Source organism: Heterocephalus glaber, unplaced genomic scaffold (genome assembly GCF_053883595.1).
Source record: "Heterocephalus glaber isolate CG9 unplaced genomic scaffold, H.glaber_assembly_v1.0 deba00001617, whole genome shotgun sequence".
Lineage (NCBI taxonomy): Eukaryota > Metazoa > Chordata > Mammalia > Rodentia > Bathyergidae > Heterocephalus > Heterocephalus glaber.
The window spans coordinates 152,296-175,438 of NW_028258387.1; the positions used below are offsets into that span (position 1 = coordinate 152,296).

At 50.5% G+C, this 23,143-nt stretch overlaps 2 protein-coding genes across 17 annotated transcripts in view; one reads left to right on the forward strand and one right to left on the reverse strand.

Annotated features, from left to right (window-relative positions):
• Positions 1-23,143, reverse strand: part of LOC110347605 (sperm motility kinase 2B-like) — a 112,229-nt gene that overhangs the window by 30,677 nt on the left and 58,409 nt on the right. For 8 of the 16 annotated variants that reach the window (XR_015445687.1, XR_015445685.1, XR_015445689.1 and 5 more), the window contains exon 1: positions 266-14,466. The exons of 2 other annotated variants lie outside the window; for them this stretch is intronic. The gene's annotated coding sequence lies outside the window, so the exon portion shown is untranslated. Of the gene's footprint in view, positions 1-265; positions 14,467-15,259; positions 15,681-23,143 lie in introns of those variants that run through there. 6 more of the 16 variants (XR_015445683.1, XR_015445696.1, XR_015445682.1 and 3 more) reach the window with 6 other exon arrangements.
• Positions 15,884-22,409, forward strand: LOC147822423 (sperm motility kinase 2B-like). Its single transcript, XM_087196834.1, has 3 exons — positions 15,884-18,075; positions 18,363-18,439; positions 18,766-22,409. Exons 1-2 carry the CDS (start codon positions 16,526-16,528, stop codon positions 18,373-18,375), a joined length of 1,563 nt encoding a protein of 520 aa, XP_087052960.1. The 5' UTR covers positions 15,884-16,525; the 3' UTR covers positions 18,376-18,439; positions 18,766-22,409.

Sequence of the window (23,143 nt, forward strand, 5' to 3'; positions counted from 1 at the left end):
ACCACAAGATCATTTCCTGTGATTCCAAACCACTTCTGTTATCAAGAAAAGAGAAAAGAGATGCCTAAGGGAGAACAGACGTGTGTGTAACAAGCAAGTCCCTTATGGAGAAAGACAATCAGCCTGGCTTCTGATTTCTTAAAATGACATGCGGGACACGAGGACGATGAGAAGCCTTTTGAAAGGACTCAAGGAAAGCAGCAGCCACTGAAGGGTTTCTGTCCTGCCAGGTGCCGAGGGCACAGAGTTCCTGACACACTGTTACCTGCCATTCGCAGCCTCTCTGAGGGATGTTTGCCTTTGGAGGATGAACACCCAGCCGAGAGCACTTTGGAGAGATGCAGTGAGGGCAGATGATGCTCAGTTGTGCATGGAAAGGAAGCAGAAGCTGGGACAGGAGGCCGACCTGTGCCCCCTGTGCGGGCAGAACAGACAGCACCACTTTCTTCCTGGGGAGAGAAGGGAGGATGTGAAGATCAGAGTTGGCTTCTTCCCCCGCTGCACTAACAGCTGAGAGTCAAGTGATGGTGCTTAAACCTGATCATCCTAAATAGGAAGGGGCTAATTAAGAAAGGAGGGGCTGGGCCAGGGATTCAGCTCAATGGTTCTGCCACCTGCCTTGTAAGCGCAAGGTCCTGAGTTCGATCCCCAGCACAGCCCTGGAGAGTGTGTCTCTAGTGGGCCCCTGTCTTCCAATTCACACAAAGAAGCTGTGCTGGGGCTAGGGACGCGCCCCTTTCCAGGTGCTCTGTGTGCCGACAAAGAGGACCAACCCTCATGCCTGGGAATGGGCATCATCTGGCCTCGGGACTGGGACGCTGAGCCAAGACCACATATCCCACCTCTGTGTCACACCCGGTTCCTGTGCCTTCACACTCAGGCCTTTGGCTCAGGACTGAGCATCACACCCCGGCTCCCAGGTTCCCAGGCCTGAGGACTTGAACGATGACACCACCAGCCTTTCCAGGTCTCTGGCTTACTTCTGGCACACTGGGGAAGTTTCTGCCCCAGGGACGGAGCGCACCAGTGCCCCTGGTAAATGCCCTATGTACAGAGAGCTACAATGTACCTCTGGAATGAACCCACGGCCTCTTCCTACAGAAACAAAAACCACAGCAAGGGAGAGAGCAGCGCCTCATGGGCCCGGCCCCCAGCATGCCATGGGCACATGGGGAGACACGAAGCACTAACAGCCACAGAGCAAAGGGGCCCACTGCAGTCCTGTCACCACATGGAAATGTGCATGGCTTCCCTATTACAAGAAAAATATTTTAGGATCAGTTCATGAGTCAGTCAACTATTCCCATAGCGATCCGGGTGACCATCACCCCAAACCTTAACAGCGTTGAACAATAAACATGTATTTCTCAGCCATGGACCTGCAGATTGATGGGCGTTTAACAGATCTTAGAGGGGTGAGCTCTGAGCCTGCCCAAGGGACCCCCATGCTCCTTGAGTCAGAGCCTGTTTGAGGTGAATGCTGTGCTTGGCCAAAGGCTGCAGAGCCACTGAGAACCTGCACTGCCAGCACCTCCAGGGAAAGGCAACCCTGACCAGGACAGCGCTTTGTAAGCCTTTGCTCATGCCACACCCACTCAGAGCCCATGGACCAATCCAGACCGAGCTTGGTCCTGCATCAGGTTGGAACGAACACCTTACCTTCCAAGAAGCCACAGGACTGTGAGGAACAGTGCCAGCTCCATCTACAGTGGATCACCAAGCTGGCCCCAACCAACTCCACATCTGAGAGATGTTCAGAAAGGTTACGGACAGATGTGTACAAGCAGAGGAAAACCCCTTATCTTAGTTTCTTCCTTCTGGTTGCTGAGACAAAATACCCAACACTCACAAGTTAAGGGAGAAAAGGTTGATTTAGCTCACAGTTTGTAGAGGCTTCCACCCATAATCGGCTGGCTCCAAGGCAGAGGGGCATGGCAGAGGAGACCCAGCTCATGGCAGGCAGAAGGTAGCAAAGGAACAAGGGACAACCACAGCTCTTTCTATCCCTTACATATCCGGCTACTTAGGGCTGGTAGCACTCACATCCTTGAGCCTAGTGCCTTTGAGCCTAGCACTGCACCATGAATCAATCCCAGCATCACACACGCTAGATCCAGCCACCTCGGAAAAGCCCCACCTATGACTGCATGAGGCCTGGGGGGACATCTAGATATAGCTCTAACACCCCTGAAGAGGGAGTGAGAAGAACTAACAATGCAAGATGCAAAGCCAGGTGTGGGTCACTCACCTGTAATCCCAGCACTCTGAGAGGCTGAGGCAGGAAAATGGCTGCTTTGACCCCAGCCTGGGAAACTTAGTAAACTCAGCGAGATTCTGTCTCAATAGTGAAAAAAGGAGGAGAGGGCTGGGAATGAATCTCAGTGCTAAGGGACTGGGTTCAATCTCCAGCATCACCAAAAATAACTAAATAAATGCCAGATAAAGTGACTTAATACTAGGGACTGCAGGAAGATATCATACAGACTTACAGCGATTTATGCAACAAATTAAAAAATGGTGGAAAACCTCAAAAAGCAAAACCTATATGAAATGCTACAAGAAATAGTAGCATATTAATAATAGGCCAACACATCACTTCGAGCCTAAGACAAGTGAACAGGACAAAAGTTAAATCACGCAGAAGCCCTCCATTTCTCTTGATTATGATGTCAAAATATAGAACACAGAACAGCATAGAACAGCTTCGGAGCCATGGGGAAGGCAAAGGGGACTTCAACAGGCTCCGCAGGATGGAGATAATTACACAATGCAGTTGAGCTCAACATTAATTTAAAAATAAAAACATCCCTTCCAGCTAGAAATGCTATGGAAGATTAAATGAGTCCCGGTCAAAAGACAAACTAACACTGCAGGATCTATTTAAAAAGAGCAGCACCACATATCAGCATCTGTGACACAATAAAGCAATAATCCAAGCAAAGTAACAAAAAATGGGAGACTGTAAAGAACGGCAAATTGGATACTGGGGAAACATAATAAGGTAAAGCAGAAATAAGTGCAGATGAAAAGCCAAACAGAAAACAAGAAGTGATTCCTATCAATCAAACACTGGGTCTTTGAAAACAGGAACACCTACAGCTTAGCAAGTCCAGATGGAAAGAGCACAGACAGACACTAGGAAATGAAAAAGGCCAGGAGCTATGCAGGAGGAGGCAATTTTGAAAAGTGGTGCTGCTTTATACAATAAGTATAAACAACTTTATACAGTAGGTATGAAAATCTAGGTGAGAGAGACATTTAGCCCAGACTGACCCCAGGAGAGATTCCCAGGAAAGTTAAGCAGATTCCTGGGGCTATCCCGAGGCCCTTCCTAAAAGGCTAAGGTGGTAGGTGCTCCCACCCTTCCTGAGAGGACGCAGCACTTATTCCTCCCTCCAGAGGCTGCAGCAACAAGGTGCACTACGGAGTACAGGCGAGGCCTCACCTAGTCATGGGCTCCCAGCCTGCAGCGCTGTGAGAAGTCCGTTCCTGTTCATTATATGCCACCCTGTCCACAGCAGCACAAGCCAGCCAGGACAGCCATCATCTTCACTTACTGTATGGGAGGTTTCTGATGGTACAATCAGAAATGTTTAGAGGTCCAAGAATTGAAGAGGAGGAGGTGAATTATTTCTATTGGCATGAAGAGAACTGACAAAAAAACCAAGCATTAAGGAAATTCATCAAGAAGATTGGCTACTAAATTAATACACATGAATCAAGATGTAATTTTTAAAGTTAGGACAAAACCTGGACAGCTATATTTACAAAATGAAGTGAATACAAATACCTGGGAAGCCACCAGGTGTGGTGGCAAATCACCAGCACTCAAGGCAGAAGGATTGCAAGTTCGAGCCCAGGCCGGGTAACTTATTGACTTAGCAAGATCCTGTCTCAAAACAGAAAATAAAAAGGGGGTGGCATATACATAGCTCAGTGCAAAGGCCCTGGCTTCAAACCCCAGTACCACACATGCACCATTCAGAAAAGATCGCTGAAAATAACTGAGCTATTCAAATAATGAAAATATATGTAAGGAAAAGATTAAACAAAAAACCCTACAGAGTTCAACAAATACATTTCACGTTTCTGAAAATACAATGTAATGTAATGAAGTCAATACTTGCCAGTTTAAAAACTTGGCCACAAAGTGGGATGTGGTGGTGCACACCTGTAATTCTAGCACTCAGAAGGCTGAGGCAGGAGGATCACCATGAGTTTGAGGCCAGCCTGGGCCACATCACAGCTCTGAGAGGGCCAGGCCCATGTCAGGTCACCCTTGGGGGCAGAGTTGAATGAGCCAGTCTGATGCCCACCATCTTTCTTTGGTGGCCTGAGGCTTCCTTTATCCTGCTGGTTTTGACTTGGGCCAGGTGTGCTGGGGCCCACCTGTAGTCCAACTGCTTGGGAGGCTGAAGCAGGGTGACACCTTGCTCCAGGAGGTGACCCTGAGCCCGGGCAGCCCTCCTGTGTGGTCCCTGTGCTCCGGCTGTGGAGGAGATGCTCTAAGCACATGGTTCTCCCAGGTGGGGCCCCAGTGGCTCTGGACAAAGGGTGCAGCCAGCCGTGTCTCTGCCATTGAGGCCAGGTCACCATGAGTGTCTGGTCATGACTTGGGAAGCAGAGACTGCTTTGGGTTTTTTCTTTTTTTCAGTACTGGTGATGAAACGCAGGGGCCATCTACCACTGACCATCTAGGCTTCTTTTTCATTTTTTATTTTGAGGCAGGGCCTGGGTCTTGCTAGGTTGCCCAGGGTGGCCTTGAACTTGTGATTCTCCTGCTTCAGCCTCCCAGAATGCTGGGATTACAGGTGTGCATCACCATGCCGAGTTAACGGTAAGTTCTGAACATGTAAAATACTTCCCTGTGCACAGTTTGAAACCGCATTGGAAGCTACTTTGACAAAATCTCACCTCCATCCCTGTGCCCTTCTCCTCGCACCCTCCTGCTCCCAGGTCTCCTTTCCACCCATTCCTTGGCTCCCTGGCAAGGCCATGCCTAGGTTCTCTTGCCTCTCTTCACCAGTGACACATGCTGTGACCATGACTCTAGAGTTTGTCACTCACTCACAGCTGTCAACTTGCTGACTCAGTTCCAAACCCTCCTCTCCCCTCTCCTGGCTCCTGGACACAGGTTGGACCTCTGTTGTGCTGGGATGACACAACTTTGTCACTAGAGGGCATGCGAGGGCCACTCCACAGGAAATGGCTGTACCTAAAGGGTCTGTTTCCTCTCACAGTTCAGGGCTCATCTTTGCAGGATGAGCACCAAGGTTTTCCTGATGCCATCCAAGCCTGCAGCACCCCTCCTGGCAGCAGCCTACTCCCTGGCCCAGATTCCTGATGACCCAGCAGCCCCTGCCCCCTGCCTGCCTCTCCCACCCACTGATGCAGCTAGCTGGAACCAGCACAGGTGCCACCTGGGGGCTGCCACAACTTCCCATGGGAGCCCTGGGAGACCCAGTTCTGCTGGGGGCTGGCTTCAGAGCACCAGCAAGACTCAGTCATGCTGAGTGCTTCAGCGCTCCTAGGAGCTGGCATCTGCCTCAGCATCTCCACACCTGTCTCATCAGTGACACCTGTGTCACCAGTACCATGCGCAGGGGGGCCCAGAGCTCTGCTGCATGACAGACAGGGAGCTCTGGGAAGAAGCCCGTGGTGTGAGATCTTCCTACTGAGACCCCAGCCCAGCACCTGGACCTTTCTCAGAATGATCACAGTTCATAGAAGAGCAGCTCTGTCCCTGGGACCCAGGACCCTCTGCAGTATGTGGGAGCCTCCAGGACTGGTCTAGCCCAGCTGCATGGCCAGGGAGTGTCCTCCAAAGGGCAGGGGGGCTGGGCCATTGGGGATCAGAGCACAGGCACATAGCTCTTCACCTCTGCAGGAGGGGATTGGCCCATGGGGACAGAGCTTTGGACCAGCTGCTGGGAGGTGGAGCAGGGCCTGAGCAGTCAGAAGGGGCCATGTCACATGTGCCACAGAGCCTGGCCCGAAACCCAGGTCACTCACTGGTCTGAGTTCCTCACCCCCTGGGACCCTCAGCTTCCTGCTCTAAGTGGGCACGAGAATGGTGTCTGCCCTACAGGCTCACGGGGTCTCCATGGAGGCCTGAGACCCAGGAGACACATTACAAAGGCAGCAAGGGCTCTAATCCTTCTGTCACTGGAGAGAGATTCCCAGTGGGGTGTGTGAGACCCACACAGCAGGATGGAGCCACAGGAAGAGAGCCCGATGCCCCCACTCCCAGAGCGGGGACAGCCCAGCCACAGGAGGCAGGAGTGCTGGGGACTAGAGGCGGAGAGAGAAGTGAAACCCAGTAAAGGGGCTGGCAGCCTGGTGAGGGAGACTCAGGAACCCACCCGAGTACACAGTCAGATGGCAACACATGCTGTGGAGAGGGACAGTGAGGAGGAGCAAAAGTGACTCAGGCCTGGAGAATAGTGACGGCAAAGGCCCTGGGGCCATGGAGGGCTGTGCCTTTGAGAGTCTGAGGCTGGAGTTTGAAGCCTGGGTTTTCTCTCTGGTCTCTTCTATGTATTTGTGATCCTTTATTTCTTCTGAATTGAGCCAAGCCGGGTCAACAGTCTATTCTGTTCAGCAAATCTCACTCCATGGTCTCCAGGAGGAACCACAGGTACATGTGGGGTTAAGGGGCAGCCACTCTGGGCCGTGACTGTGACCACGTTACAGAACTTCCTCCAGTCCTCAGCCCCCCTCCCCCACCCCCATCTCTGGTGTCCAGGGCTGAGCCCACCCATAGGCCTCTACCGGCTCCACCTGGGGCTCCACACCACCTCGGACCCCACAGCTCCATGGTGAGAATGCAGCCACCCCAGTCTGCCTCGATGAGTCCCCAGGGGCCCCCAGGCACCCTTTCCTGCCCCTTCATCCTGCTTCCCAAAGCTGCTGTGAGGAGAGCACTGTCATACATGGGGACACCAGGACACAGGGACACAGGCAGCATCCTGGGGGGGAGGCTGGCAAGGGCTCCTCCAGTGGCCAGGACACACCCAGCCTTAATGGAGGTGGCCACCTCCACAGTGGGACCTGAGTGGGGTGGTGACCATCACCCACGCATGTAGTGTGATAGCCAAGCCGACTCCATCTTGTGCCTCAATGTCACTTTGTACCTGTGCTTGAACACAGTGCTTGCACATGAACAAAGCATCCCCAACCCCCACATCCTGCCTGGCAGTAAACTTGCTGCTGTTGCAGGATGTTCTGTAGCTCACCTGGTGTGTGTGAAACTTCCTTGTACCCCCCACTAGCCTGGCATGTTTCCGCTTCTGTAAGATTCCGCTTGCTCTCCCCTGAGCCCTCCTCAACTGAAAGCATGATTTAAAAGGAGAAATCAAACTGCTTCCCATTGCCCAGGAAACTTTCTAGGGCACCGGCCCCCCTCGACCGCCAGCTATAATAAATGGGCTCGAATCTGGCACAGAGTATGGCGCACCTCTATTGTCTGAACTCACTGGTCCACCACAGCGGTTCTTGATCAGGATGGGACCTGAGTCAGCTGGTCCCTGGTCCGCATTGATGTCATCTTCTCCTGAAGTACTTGGAAGCCCCAGTGCCCCGCCTCCCTGCCTCACTGCTGTTCCCAGTGCTGTGGCCCCACATGAAGACCATAGGGCCAGGAGCAGCAAGGGGCTAGGGACATGGGAAGCAGCTGCCCTCACCCCTTGCATACACCGAGGTCCTTCCTGTGCCCCTAGAGGACTAAAAGATCCCTGAGAGCCCAGCCCCTTGGAAGCCACTTACCAGGGTGCCCAGGGCACCTCAGGATCCTTATCCCTCTGTAGCCTGAGCTTCTCCCTGTTGCAGGTCTCCCCGCAAAGCTGTACTGCTGTGGGTTAGCCTGGCCTCCATGGTCCCAGAGTGCGGTCACTGCTGATCTTGCATGGCTTAGGGGCTATCCTCAGAAGCTGCTGAGAAGACACGTCCTCAGCCAGGCTCACTCTTCACCCTAAAAGAGGGACCAGGGAGGACTGTTCCTGGCCCTCCAGGTGACAGAAGTGACAGCTGCACAGAAGTGACCCCTGTGCCCTCTGCTGCCACCACGGCCTGTCTGTCCTCTGCTGAGATGTGTTCTGTGTGCTTCTAGTCAAGCTGTTCACTTCTAGGCAACCTGTGTATGTGTCCCTTCCTCTCACAGGCTGGGGGGCTGGGGAATGCGTCCAAAGGCAGTGGAGGAGGGAAGCACAAGGGACTCCAGCAGCAGAGGTCACAGGAAGGACACATCAGAGGAGGGTGGGGAGAGGCCATGCCCCTGGGCCAGCACCCAGGCCCTTGTGGCTTCCCTCTCAAAGAAGGATGCAGGACAGGAGAGGTAGGAGGGAGGGCAGAAGAGGCTGGGGACACAGGAAGCTCAGTGCCTGCACTGTCCAGTCATCAGAGCAGAGCTGGGTGTGCTCCACTTGCACACCCAGATGCACCACACAGCGGGGACTGTCCCGGAAATGGGGTTGGTCCTCCCCTCTGTCCCAGGTCTCCTGACTCTCCCGGAACGCCCCACCCCTCCGTCTCCTGGGATCTCATTTGGACCAAGGCCCACTGGACCCTCCTCCTCAGAAGCTGCTTGCACCATCAGTGGCCTCCACCTGCAGGAAGCTGAGCAGACTCCCGCCCCTGGGTCTGCACAACCCCAGCCAGAGCTCTCTCCCTGGGGTGCAAGATGGGGGCCGGCTGGGAATCACTGCTCCAGGACAGAGAACAAAGGACCAAAGAATCCAAACCCCAGACCCACTGAACTTACACAGTTTCCATGAGATCTTCAACTTCCGGAGGGCACCTGGGGCCTTGTGTCCATTTTATAAATGATGAGCTGACCCAGGGACTCAGGTCAAGGCCAACACACACACACACACACACACACACACACACACACACACACCCAGCCTTGACCATATGGCACAGATGGGCAGCCTCCTGCCAGCAGAGGGTGCCATCCACACACAGGGACAGCTGTGTCCCTGCAGGTGCAGGTCAGGCTGTGGTGTTGTCCCCAGGCCCCGGCTAAGCATCCACCCCAGCCTGCGTTCAATAAAAACACCTCTGCCCTTCCTCCTCTCATATCCTGAGCTGTCTGGAAAAACTGATGCTTTCCATTCAGAGAACATGGGTAGGTCTGGGGGACACCATCCTACAGGGACACAGACAGGCAAGAAGCAACAAGAGAAGGAGACATGCGACCGCAGAGACCTGGAGAGCCACCTCCAGCACAGTGGCTTCCACACTCTCTGGCCCAGGAAAAGTCTCTGAAAACTGCAGGCCTGAATTGGAGGCTCCCCCACCTGCCTTGTTGTTACTTTTAGGCCTTATTTTCTCCACATACAGTCCAGCCACCCATGGGTCTCTTTGTAGTCTTTAAATTGCTTACAGCTTTGAGTCTTATAAACATGAGTTCACAGGTCATGGGTGCTTTAGTCTGGCCCCCTCACCCAGTGTAATAACTCTTCACTCACCTGTGTGCTGCACAGATAAACACTTCATGGTACAGTCTGGCCACCAGGCTGGAGGGATGCTGCTGTCAGCACAGAGGGCTCTCCTGACAGAGGACCCTGCACACACACGGAAGGTGAGCGTGTCCTTCCCCTGCAGAGCTGCTCAGTGTGGAACAGGAGAGGAAGGCCTCCCATGATGCCCCCAACATGAGCATGAGGATTGCCAGGAAGGGCAACAAGTGGTGGCCATAAAACCTCAGTCTATTATGCTTTCAATTACTGGAGAAGACAAATCAATGCTTTCTAGAGGAAAGCCATCCCATGACACAGATACAGTGGAGATGCACAGTGGAGACAGTTGCCCAGCACTGTGATGCACCTGATGCCATGGGGCTGTGCAGTCCAGGGTAATGGGGGCCAGTTCATGTGAGGCACATTTTATCCCAGTGAAAAGAATAACGACAGCAAGCCATGGCAGGGTCTACAATGAGCAAAGAAAGAAAACATAGGAAACAGCAGCATGCAAGCAGGAAGGCAGAAATGTTGCACTGTTCCCGGGCACATGCAGCATGGGGGATGGGCACTGAAGGGAGGCCTGGCAGTCCTACGCCAATACTTGAAGACAGCCACATACAATGACCTGTTCAAGCAGAGGGGAGCAGGAAGTAGGACTCTTGCAGTGTCATGGCACATACTTCTGCAACCTGGGCACATTACTGAGATCTACACCACCTGTCTTGACCATGTTGCTCCATGGCTTCTACTGGCTCTGTGCTGCATGGGAAGGACCCTAGGTGACACTGACGCCACACAATGGAGGCAGTGACCTTTGAGGATGTGGCTGTGAACTTTTCTTTGGAGGAATGGGATTTGCTGGATCCATCCCAAAAGAAGCTCTACAGAGATGTGATGTTGGAACTATTGAAGAACATGTCTGCTATAGAAGAAAACTAGACTGACCAGCAAATTGAAAACGGTAGTGAATATTGGAGAAGAAATCTAAGAAGTGAAGATGTAGAGGAATGCTACCAATATAAATTACGGAATTCACATAAAGAAATGTCTTTTTGGACTCCAGACCGTAATGTTAACACGAAAACACTTGGTACACAGCCAGCAGAAAGCCTTGCTTGTAGAAATTCCTGGATTGGTCATGCATCAACAAATGTGCCCATCAGAGCTCATAGTACACTCACGTCATATGAGAATCAGGTACTGGAAGTGAAGCTGTCTAGGTGTAATGAACATGGGGAAACCTGCAGTGATTTCCAGTCCTTTCAGAAGCACGCAACATCAAGTCCTGGAAAGAAACCCTATGAATATAAGCAATGTGGGAAATCCTACTCTAACTGCAGTGAAGGAACTGACATTGGAGAGAAGCCTTTTGTATCTAAAGAAGAAGCTGAAACCTATGAATGTAAGCAGTGTTGGAAAGCTTTCAGCTCATACAGTTGTAAAAGACATGAACAAATACACAATAGAGAGAAGCTGTATGTATGTAAGCAATATGGAAAAGCTTTCAGGAGAAAGAGTCATTGGTAAAGACGTGAAAGTACTCACACTGGAGAAAAACCATTTGTATAAGGGCACTGTGGGAAAGCTTTCGCCAGTAACAGCACTTGTAAATGACATGAAAACACACATACACACACTGGGGAGAGGACCTATCTATGTAAGCAGTGTGGAAAAACATTTGCCACTCACAATTATTGTCACATCCATGAAAAAATTCACACTGGGGAGAAACTTTATGTGTGTAAGCACTGTGGGAAAGCATTCCCAACAAAGGCCCATCATCAAAGACATGAAAGAATTCACACTGGGGAGGAACCCTATGTATGTAAGCAATGTGGGAAGGCCTTTGGCAGAAAGAGTCATTGTCAAAGACAACCACATACACACAACACAACAGAGGGATGGCCAAGAGAGAAATGGAAATACTAATCCAAATGAAGGAAGAAACTCAGGGAAGAGTGAACAAAGAGCACATAAAGTAGAGCTGGAAGACGGGCTCAAAGCAGCTGAGTAATCACATGGAAATGACCATATATTAATCACCAGTTACAAGGTACAGACTGTCAGATGACATGAATTATGCTGCCTACAAAAACCTATTTATTAGCTTTATTTTACATCTTTTCTGTAGAAGAAATTTCAGATTTAAAGAAGGGCATAGAGTTCCTATAAAGGCCATCATCTGGCTCCTTTGGACAGAACCTGAGAGAACCACAGCAAGATAATTGGCAATAGGAAATGGACATTCTTAAGCTATTGCTAGTCTCATTTGAGAGTTCACTTGGACTGCACCCATCTGTCACTTCCAGGATCTATCTAGGACCTCACATTGTATTTGGTGGCTGGGACACCTCAGTCCCCTCCCATCTGTGGCTGTCTGCTGTCTTCCATGAATCCCACCCTCATCCCTGTGCACAGGCCCCTCAGCTGGCTGGCCAGAATCCCCTCTTGATGAGACTAAGATGGGGTGTTTTTGTCAAGAGTACAGAAGAGGTGACATGCCCACCCCAGGTGTCACATTAGGAGGTGTATGGTGTCACTCAGTCCTATAACTGCTGATGTTACTCTGCATCTCCTCTATGGTAGCATTTGCCAGGATTTGCAACAGGAAATTACTATTTCCCACCTCTGCTATTGATATCATAGCCAGCTATTTGGAAACGACCCACATAGAACATCCCACTTCCACTTCCTGCTCACTCACGAAGTGTGCTCTATTGCAATGTGCCTATGGTAATTTATACTCTGGCATTTGCCTAAGGACAATTTCTTCTTTCCATGTTTTCTTCTATACTTAATTGGCCCAGAAATCCTCTCTGAACACTACTGTAGACCCCTGCAGTTAGGTTCCAGTCTCCTGCCCAGTATATGATGAAGGCCTGAGAAAAAAATATACTAAAGGACAGAACTAAGAGAGAGAAAGCTGGATGCCAGGATAAACAATGCCAGTGCAACAGACAAAGGCCCTGGCCAGTCCCAGGCACTGACTTTTACTGGCAATCAATTGGAGTAAAGGCAAGTTATGTGCAGTTTCTATGGAAATTAATGTAAACAAGGCTCAGAAAGGACAAGACAAAGCATTCTCAAATTAGGAACAGAATAGGCAAAATATGTGGTTGTCGTTAGAACATTGTCCTTCTAGTCACAAGGTTTTAGTTGTGGGAACAGAATTTGGGTGGGAGTTACTCTGACCTTGGCATGGAGGCTTCAGCCAGACTCACTTCTATAAACAAGCCAGTTGTGGGGTCAACTCTTTACAGCCTGCTTTGGGCAAAATCAATGTTACAGTCCTCTGTAAATACAAAAGAACAACTTAGTCAAAAGAGGATGCAGAAAGCTGTGCCCTGTTCAGATGAATCAAGGCAGCTGGAGTGGCAACACGAACATCAGGGAAAGTCATTTTCTGAGTGAAGATGATCACCAAGGGTAAAACAGTTTGTTTCATGAGAAAGACATCAATTAATCACAAACATAGAAAAATGGAGAACATTTATGCACCTAATAACAGCTTCAAATACACAAACTACTGATAAAAATTAAAAGGACAAATGAATACACAGTGATAGTCAGATGTTTCAACATCCTTCTCACAGTTTGATAGAAAAATTAAACAGAATTTGTAAGGATCCAAAGATTTTGACATTATGGACAAACTTGTACTGATTGACATTCACAGGAATATTCTACCCAAACAACAGGGTAATATTCACTGGTTTCAAGTGTACATGGAAGAAAATTTCCAAAGACAGTCTCATGGTTACAGACACAAAATACATCTCAATCAATTTAAAAGGATTTAAATTATACAAAGGATGTTCTCTCACTATGATGAAATGTGTTCTGAAATTAACAATCAGGATAGCACTACTGGTTGATCCTAAAGCCTGAAAGGATAAAGAGATAAGGGGAGAACTTCAGGCCAATAAGTGCAACAACTTTGATTTCTTGAAAGACAAGAATGATTCAAACTTATAGGCCTGAGCATCCTATCTGTAGAAGAAACTGAATTGGTTAAAACCTTCCCACTACCTCCAGGCTCAAATAGCTTCACTGGTGAATTTTACCGAACACTGTAGTTAGAAATTATATCAATTTTACACAATGTAGTTAGAAATTATATCAATTTTACACAAAGTCATGAGAATATAAAAAGAAAAAATATTTCCCAACTCATGAGCTCATTGTTGCTGTGATTATTGAAAATACACAAACACATCACAGAAAAATAACCTGCACAGAAATATCCTTGAAAAGCACAGATACAGATGTTCTTAAAACTTGAACAAACTGAACACGGAAAAAACCTATGATTCAGCACAACCAGAGTGCAGCACTGAAAAACACACACTCACTAAACCGATTTCACAATAGCAATGAAACCTTTCCACGATAATTGAATGGCAAACAACAGCACACACACACACACACACACACACACACACACACACACACACTGGAGACCCATGCAGCAGGTCCCGATCTACTACTGTGTACTATGATGCCTGGCTGCAAGAAAAAATCAGAGGCAGAATGAAAGAGAGAAATGGGGAGCCAGGATGGCCAGTGCTGAGCAGGCAGCAAAAGACCACAGCCAACCCAAGTTGCTGATATTTGTTGGTGACATCATAGTTAAGATTGAGGTAAAGGGGCTACATCGAGATGCTATGGATATGTTGCTGATGTAGACAAGGCTCATAAAGGAGGAGACAAAGCATTCTTGAATTAGGAACAGAACAGAGAAAACATAGGTTATGGGTAATAATTAACCTTGTCTCAAAAAATAATTAACCTTGTCTTTTTAGTAAAGAAGGTTTTAATGTGGGGAATGGAATTTGGGTCTGAGTCACCCCAACCTTGGCTGCTATGTTACCTCCCACTGAGCCCCACAGCTTCACAGGGCATCTCTTTGGCCTCTGCCATGGCTCTTGGCAAGGGGGGTGATGTTGGCCCACATGCTACCCACAATGACCCTGGGAGTCATGTAGGCTTCAGTCAGACTCACTTCTTTAAACAAGCCAATCATAGGCTTGACTCTTTACAGCCTGCACTGCCTACAGCCTGCTTTGGGCATAATCAATGAGGCAGTCACCACCCCCATACCCAGAACCAAGGCAAGAAATGAGAAGAGAAGGCAACACAATGCCTCTGAAAACTTCCAGGTCCTCCCAAAGCTGATCCATGGGGGAGAAAAAAACCCGAACTTCTGAATTATTCAAACTTATAAAAAGGGAGATTAAACAAAATGATTAATGAGTTTACAAAAGACATGAATACAGTGCTAGCTGACAAACAAAATGACACAGAACAGGAATGAGTGATTTAGCAAAGAATTAGAGTCCACGAAAAGGTAGTAAACAAAAAACCAAGAGATTACAGCACAAGTCATCATGAGGACAGAACATCAGAACTAGAAGACAGGGCTGATGCCAGTGACCAAGTACTCAGAGATACCTTATAACAGCTGAACATGGACAGTAGATCCAACAGCTGCTGGACAGTGCAGACAAGACGAATTGGAATTAGTGAAAAATCGCAAGACAGTGCAAATGGCATAAAACTGTTTATGGAAAAAAGAGCAGAAAACTTTCAGAATGTGGGGAAAGAACTTAACCTACAGATAAGTGAGGCATGTGAAACCCCAACTAGCCACAGTCAGAAAAGAACTTCTCCACCACATATCTTAGTCAACATCCTGAAAATCGAAGATAAGGACAGAATCTTAAAAGCTCTTAGAGAAAAGCAGTGGATCACTTATAAACATAAACCATTAGAATCACAGCAGACTTCTCAACACAAACCTGAAAGGCCAGGAGAGTATGGAGTGAAGTGTTTCAAGCCATAAAAGACCACAGCTTCCAACGCAGACTGAGACATCCTGCAAAACTATTGCAGCAGAGCAGAGCAGCTCAGTGCTACAGCCAAGTGTTCCAGCTTAGTGTCTCAGCTAAGTGCCACAGCTCAGAGGCATGGCTGAGTTTTACAGCTCAGCGTTGCAGCCAAGTGCCACAGCTCAGAGGCACAGCTGAACTTTACAGCTCAGCGTGGCAGTTCTGGAACATCACTCTCATAATTTGAAGACTCGGGAATCCAATGGCTAGTTGAAGAGGTAGGAAAAACCATTTACCACACCTGCGAACCCTGGCGGGCTCAGAGGAGTCTGAGCGCTCAACCAGAAATGAAAGCCTCCTTAGATAGGGACCCACAGGGTATGTGAGCATGATCACTGAATCAGGGGTGGAGTTACAGAACATTCCTGAAGCAGAGGGACCAAGTTACAGACCATTCCTGAGAGGGGGTGGAGCTTAACAGAACCGTCTTGTGAGGGGGCGGAGCTTAACAGAACATCCATGAAAGGTCACACAGTTCAGTCACAAACCATTTTGCTGCATTGGGCAGGAGCCCCGCAGCACAAACTGACGTTTCCAAAACAAAACATTCTGTGGGGGAGGAGGGGAGGAGGGGAGGAGGCAAGGCAAGGGCCTAAGTGCATAGCACTTCTCTATCAATTGTCTTTGGGGGAAGTGATTATGATAGGTATCTTCCTGTCAGCTTCATAGGCATTAATGTGCCTCGACAGGTTTCAGAAACAGAACACTACATTATTCTAATGGCAATGAAATTGTAGCATCACTCTGAGACCAGTAAGAATTTAAAGAAAAAGGAATTGGATATGTTGAGCGTAGACATCATGAGATCTCTAAAAACAAAAGGTATCACAGATTTTCAGAGCAGAAAGGAAAAGGATTTTGGAGCATCCTACGGATTTTCATTTTTAAAAACTTACTTAAAAAAAACCTTAAAAACTTAAAATCTCCATAACCCACACAAGCAAGGACTGTGTAACCTTTTTTATGACAAACAAAGGGTCCTTGTGGGCAAGAGTGAGGTGGCCCTAGGGGGTGTGGCCAGATCTGCCTGGGCCCATTGGTTCCGCTACCTCACAGGAGCCAGTGTGAGGTCACAGTTGTTAGCTATATAAGGCCGAGGCTCAGGTGGATCGCTTGTGGGTGACGTAGGAGTCGGACGGCAAGTGTTGGTGGTAATTTGGTGATCGGGTTGGTGGTATGGAGAGTGGAGCTTCTGTTTCCATGGAGATATACAGGGTGGGTGCTGAGTGGCATGAGGGAACATCTTGGGAGGACTACAGTGACAGGTCCAGCAGTCACAGCCTCCAGGAAATCTATGAGGTGCTGGGCTCGACCACCAAGTCCTGCAGTCACTGGCTCCAGAAGAACTATGAGGTGCTGTGCCTCTTTGCCGAAGGCGGCTTTGGTAGGATCCTCCTGGCTGAACACTATGGCACAGGGATGCAGGTCGCTGTGAAGGAGTTAGCGAAGGCAAAGGTGCCAGCAGCCTGCATTACATCGGAGGTGGAGATCCTGAAGGACATTCAACACCCTAACATCGTACAGCTGCTGGAGGTCATCGAAAGCAAGGACAAAGTATACCTGGTCCTAGAGTATGTGACGGGGGGAAACCTGTGGCAACGGATCCGCAGGACTGAAAACCACAGGCTGCCAGAGGAGGAGGCCCGAGGGATATTTCAAGATATTGCGGGAGCCGTGAATTATTGTCATACCCAGGGAATTGTACACGGGGACCTCAAACCCCAAAATGTTTTGATCAACCCCCAAGGTCACGCCAAAATCTGTGACTTTGGGATGGGATTCCGGTTCCTCCCTGGGCAGAAAGTGGCCGGGGTTGTTGGCACTCTGAAATACTCTGCCCCAGAGCAGCTCATGCATGGGAGGTATGAAGGCCCTCCCCTGGATGTTTGGGCCCTTGGAATCATCTTATATGAAATGCTCACGGGGAAGCTCCCCTTTAATGGGGATAAAACAGAGATGGTCCAAACTATGCTATCTGGGAGGTGCTCTTGCCCCCAGTCCATCTCCCTGGATGCCCAAGATCTCATCCGGAACCTCCTGGACTCCAACCCCAGGATGCGGCCAACAGTGCAGGAGGTGCTGCAGCACCAGTGGCTCCAAGGTGTGCCACCCCCCAGTCCTCCTGAGCTGCTCCCTATGGCCGACAAAATGGCAATCCTCAATGTTATGGAAGGCATGGGATTTAACCAGCAGAAGGTCCTTGACTCAGTGAGGAGAAAGATGTGCAACCACGAGATGGCCACATTCCTGCTGTTGCAGAGCCTGGCACTCCAGGGCCCACACTTAAGGATCGGTGTGAACCCTGTGTGGGCACCTGAGGATGAGGATGCCCCTGAACAGGAAACAGCATCACCTTCAACAGCTCCTGCACCCTCATCTCACATCCCCCGGAGGAGTGCCAGCGCCCCTGTCACCTGCACGGGCCTCTTATTTCCTGGGGTGGAGCCCACAGGAGGGCAGGGGGGCGGAGACTCCCAGCCACCCATTCCCATCCCCAGGACGCCAACTCCCGGCATGTCCTGCCAGCCTATCCCTGCCGCTCCCAGGGTGTTCTGCCAGCCTGGCCCTGGGGCTTCCTGCTCTAGCTCCAGCCCCACCTCCACCCCTAGCAGCAGAGGGAGGCGATGCTGGAAGGCTCTGAAGAGGAGCATCAGAGGCTGCCTGACAGCCCTATGCTGCTGCTGCCTGCCACCCTCAGGGCGCCACCAACACAAGGTGGCCCCAATGTAAGTAGTACCCAGCAGAGACCCAGACAACCCTCAAGGAGGGAGGGAGGTTCAAGAGCTTCCTGTGAGTGGGCTGTGTCCTGATGATGTCTTTTCAATTGTCAGGGAGGAGAGGAAGGCAGAGGGATGGAGGAGTCATGGTCATAGGGAAGAGTCTCAGATGGACAGGAGGACTTGCTGTGGGGTCTACTGCAGAGGAGGGTGGGGGTGACCACAGCCAACAATAGCATCTGATGTTTCCACATGTCTGCTATGTGTCCATTTCACACATCTCTTTGCATTTTTAGTACAGATCCTTGAGAAGTGACTCCGTAGACGTGGCCATCCTAATCATGGGGGATCAGCCACGAAGTAGGAGGCCATGGTGAGTTACCCTGCAGCCCTGTCTAGGGAGCTGGAGGGAAAGGAGAGGTCAAGGACACCCATGCATCCTGTGGGAGGGAGGGGGGTGTGCAGCACAGAAGGCTGTGTGGGCATCAGGAGCTGAGATTCAGTGGGAGGAAGACAGAGCAGCAGCAGGAGGGGGATTCCCTGACTTGTGTCCCTCTGCCCCAGGGAGGCTCCCCTAGGACCAGGGAGTGCCAGGCACTTTGGAGCCCCCAGACCACAGCCTCCCAACTGGGTGCAGGTAGATGTGGGTGCTGGGTGAGGGTGGGCTTTGTTGAGCACAGCTGTGACTTTATCCCACAGACCTCCATGGCCTGGGGCTTCTCTCTGCTCACCTCCTGGCATGTCCACATGTGAGGGCTTCCATCAAGAAGCCGCCGAGTTGGCGCTGGAAGGACATTGAGCCCAGGTGAAGAGAGGCAGTACTGCCTGTTCTGTGGATGGGGACACTGTGTTGTTCCCTCGTCCCCCGTGCAGAAGCCTAGACTCGGCCATGCTGTGAGCAGCCCAGGAATATGCAGAGGCCACTCTGATCCTCTGTCCACTGAGTTCATGGTAGGAGCCGCCCCTGCCCAGTCACCAGACAGGTGTGTGACAGCGTCTCCACATCATCCCAGTTCCAGCCATGGAGCAGCCTGGCCCAGATGTCAGTGCAGCCCAATGGTCCTGGTCCTAGGCCCCGAGCCCCATAGCTAACATCTCTGTGGCCTCCCCACCTCCTCTTCTGTCATTGAGGACACAGTTGGCCCCAGCCCAAGGCAGTCTGCTTCCAGGACTTCTCTCAAACTTGGCCTGTCTTTTCCCCATTCACCATCAGCACTGTAGAGCTTTGTTCATGGCACAGATGTCGGGGACACTCAGAGCCAGGACGATGGTTCGGCTGCTACAGACACCAGTGGTGCTGGGCCAATGCTGAGGGCTTCTGTGGGTGACAGCAGGAGGGAGCCACAAGATTGAAGAACATGGAGACAGGCAAGGGATCAAGTTGAGGCAGCTTCTGCCCCAGAGCAGCTGGCTGAGGATCGATTCAGTGCCAACACCCAGAAACAGCTCTGCCGTGTGGCCACCACAGTCAGCAGCGCTTCAGCACAGTGACACTTGTGATCATCTGAGAGTGCTCAGTGCCCAGTGCTGCTCTTCCTCTTCCTGCTGTCAGGATCACTGGGATTTTATGCACGAGGAGCGTGAATCATGGAGGGATAAGGTGAAGTCCGAGATTTCCACAGCCAGAGCAGGGTAGAGCTGGGATTCCAGTCTGGATCCCACAAGCTCTCAGTCATGCTGTCATCTAGCGAGGAAGACAGACTAGGGCATCAAACCAGGAGAGGCAGCATTGGCACCAAGAGGGCTGTGTTCATAGCTTTCCAGGCTGTGGCAGGACACCTGACATTCATCAGCAGAGGTGTCCGTCCAGGGTCACTGTGTGCTTGGGGCCGCACAGCACTTCGTGGCAGGAGTGTTGGAGGAGGAAGCCCCTCACCTCCTAGCACCTGGGAAGCAGAGAGTCAGGAAGAGGCCAGGTACCAATATCCCTGTCAAGGCCACGCCCTTGACCTCTCAGGCTGCCGGGCTGCAGTCATCTCAGGAAGGTGTCTCTGGGCCCTTGGCATCTTAGGAGGGGCCTTCATTGGAGGTGGAAGGTGCTCCATTCCATCCACAGGTGCTGGCTGATTTCCTGGGATTTCTTTTTTTGGGACCTGGCCCCATTGTGGGCCAGGGGCCCAGGATCCCCCTGGAATCAGATGGTGTGGCCATTCCAGTCCAGCGCGGAGCTCATGCCCGGCATGCTATAGCACTGCAGCCAGGCTCTGAAGGCAGAGAAGACTTCCTCTCTGTGCTCTGGCCCATAGCCTTTGCTCCCCAGCTGGACCACTTCCTTGGGCACTGAGTGGCACAGTTCCAGCAGGTCCAGGTTCTGCAGCTTAACCCTGATCTTCTGGCTCCGAGTGAGCTCCGGGCTTGGCTGGTGTCCCTGCAGGGCCTCCAGGACTGTGCACGCCTTCTCAAAGGGAGGGATCCTCAGCTGCAACAGGATCTCTGCTCCGAGGTAGTTGCCAATGCCATTGAAGAACCACTGGTCCGGGAGGGCCAGATGGACCAGTTGAAGGCCTTGTCTGCCGGGTTTCACAGCACATTTTCTCTGAACTATTCATTCTCCAGGTGGACACAGGGCCCAAGGTCTGGCTGCTACTTGTTCGCTGGGTCCCAGTGGCCAAAGCGCTGGATGACTGGTTGTCATCATCTTCCCCCCCGGGCACCAATGCCATGCTGTTGATACATGTATCTCTGGCGAGATGACACCTGAGCCAGCCTGGCTCCCCCTTGGGAGGATGGGGTGTCTCTCCACAGTCCTGTCTCCAGTTCAGCAGACACCACACTCTTGCCCTGGTTCTCAGGCCTGCCATGCCCAGGCCTCCCCTGCCCCACTCTGGGCCTCTCTAGCAGGCACAGGAGTGAGAGATGCTCAGCCCACTCAGCAGACACCCACCAGGAGGAAGAGGGCTCCCAAGCCCCAGGCCCCTGGCTCATAGGAAGGGCTGGGTGAGAGCAGGACAGAGGGCACAGGGAGGGGAGCAGAGCTGAGGCAGCCAGGTGGGAAGTGAGAAGCAGAGGAGCTGCCTGAGGGGACGGGAAGGCCCCGAAGTCTGCACATAGAAGAGGGGCTCAAGATACTGCCTCATGTTGCTGGACTCCTCACTACAACCCTACGAAGCTGGCCAGGCAGTTAGGCTGCAGGCGATCAAAACTCAGAATTTACGTGACTTGGACTACATTGGTTCATTTGTTCAAAGGAAGAGAACACAGAGAAGCCTGGTCAATCTTAATACTATCCCTGAGGGAACTTTTTTAAATTCACCAAGGCAAAGCTCTCTTAGCCAGAATGTCATTCGAGGAAGAATTTGTGATTTGACATGCAAAAGCTTTCTCCAAATTATCAGTGAAGCACCAATATCCTGATTTCCTTGTGCTTTTCTGCGAAGTTGTTACAGCAGGAAAATTATGGCTCTGCGTTATTTTAGAGACACGGGTGAAGAATTTTGGAATCATGTACTGTGTAAACTGTGTAAAGCCGATATGTTATACTAAATCATGAGAGAGTCTAGAGAATCGCTACATTTTGAGCCAAATTTGAATCTTTATTGCCAGCGACTGAGAGTGCTCATGCTGGACAAACTCTCGGTGATGAAAATGGGCTTGAGAGTCTCCTTTAGGCGGCTCTTCTAGTTGTGGAGGGCTCAGGGAGAGGGGGAGCACAAGCGGAATCTCACAGGAGCTGAACTTTGCTAAGCTAGTGGGGCTGGGGAAGTTTCACACAGTTTAGTTGGAACCAACTATCACCCAGGTGCAGAGCGTTCTGTTCACAAGGTTGTAAAGATAACGCATAGCGGCAGACTGCTCTACCACATCGGAAGGTCACAAAGGTCACATATACTCGCTGACTCTTCTACCAAATGGGAAGGTTACAAAGATAACATAGAGTGGTAGACTGCTCTACCAAAAGAGAAGGTTTTAAAGATAACATACGGTTTCGGAATGCTCCACCACATGGGGTACAGTAGCATCAACTGAGGGGACCCCCAAGGGGTGAGGGGGAGGCAACCACCTGGAATCTACAAGAAATGGGGGGAACGGTGATGAGGCACAAAATGGAGTCAGGTTGGCTCTCACAGATGGATAAAATCTTCAGAATTCTAATTAAAGATGTAAATAGAAGATGCAAAAACTATAATATGATTTCAAACTTTTTTAATAAAATAAAAATATTTTTTAAAATTTTTTTATTTTAAAATTTTGTTTAATGCCAGTTTTTATTTGGCTGTATATACAATTTAAGCTATTAAAATTTGTACAATATTTACAAATTAAATAATCATCTGAAACTGTCTCCAGCAACTCTAACACCAAACTGAGGGGAAGAAAGACAGGGGCAAGCAGTCCTGGGCTCCCATGTTCCCTTCCTGTCCCAGAGCCTGTTCTAAACTAGAAATACCAGAAGCCAGCACTCATGCTCCTCCTTCCTGGGGTCAAGCATCAGGATTTCAAAAATTGATTTAAGCCAAAAGCCAGTAGGTGAGGAAGTTGCTCCAATCCTAACTCAAGAAAAGTCCTGCAGGCTCAACAGCAGCTTTCTTGGATTCTGGGTTGCAGTGGTTGAGGAGCAGGACGCCAGCCCTGAGCCCTGGTGCAGCTGGGCAGTGGCTGCTGGGTGAGGTGGCTCAGCCTCACTGGAGAAGCTGCTGGGGAAAGGGCCTAGGGGAGGGGCAGGGTCCCTCAGTGCTGCCCTCCTGCCCCCCCCACTCATTTTCCTCAGATATGTGGTTGCCAGGAAGATGTGGAAATGCCAGAGGGCATGGGGACACAGCTACCGCCACAAGGGGCTTCTGGGAAGATCGAAGTATGAAGAGGAGATTGGTACCAGTCTTGGCCAGAAGGCCAGCAGCAAGTTCCCGTTCTGCCTCCAGCCCTTCTGGGATCCACACTTGGGAATGGGAGCTAATGCTGTCCCGAACTGCAGCATGACCCCTCACACACAGTAGGACTCTGAGGAGCTGCCCTTCCCCCAGAAAGGGTGGAGAAGAGGCTCTTAGAGGCTGAACCTTCTGCCTTGCCAGGCCTAGCCAAGCCCTAGCACAGCACAGTGCTGCAGAGGTGGAGAGGACAGCAGAACGGACCAGCATCC

Bases quoted from the DNA above. Each gene is read 5' to 3' on its own strand.
- LOC147822423 (XM_087196834.1), top strand. From the start codon at position 16,526: ATGGAGAGTGGAGCTTCTGTTTCCATGGAGATATACAGGGTGGGTGCT.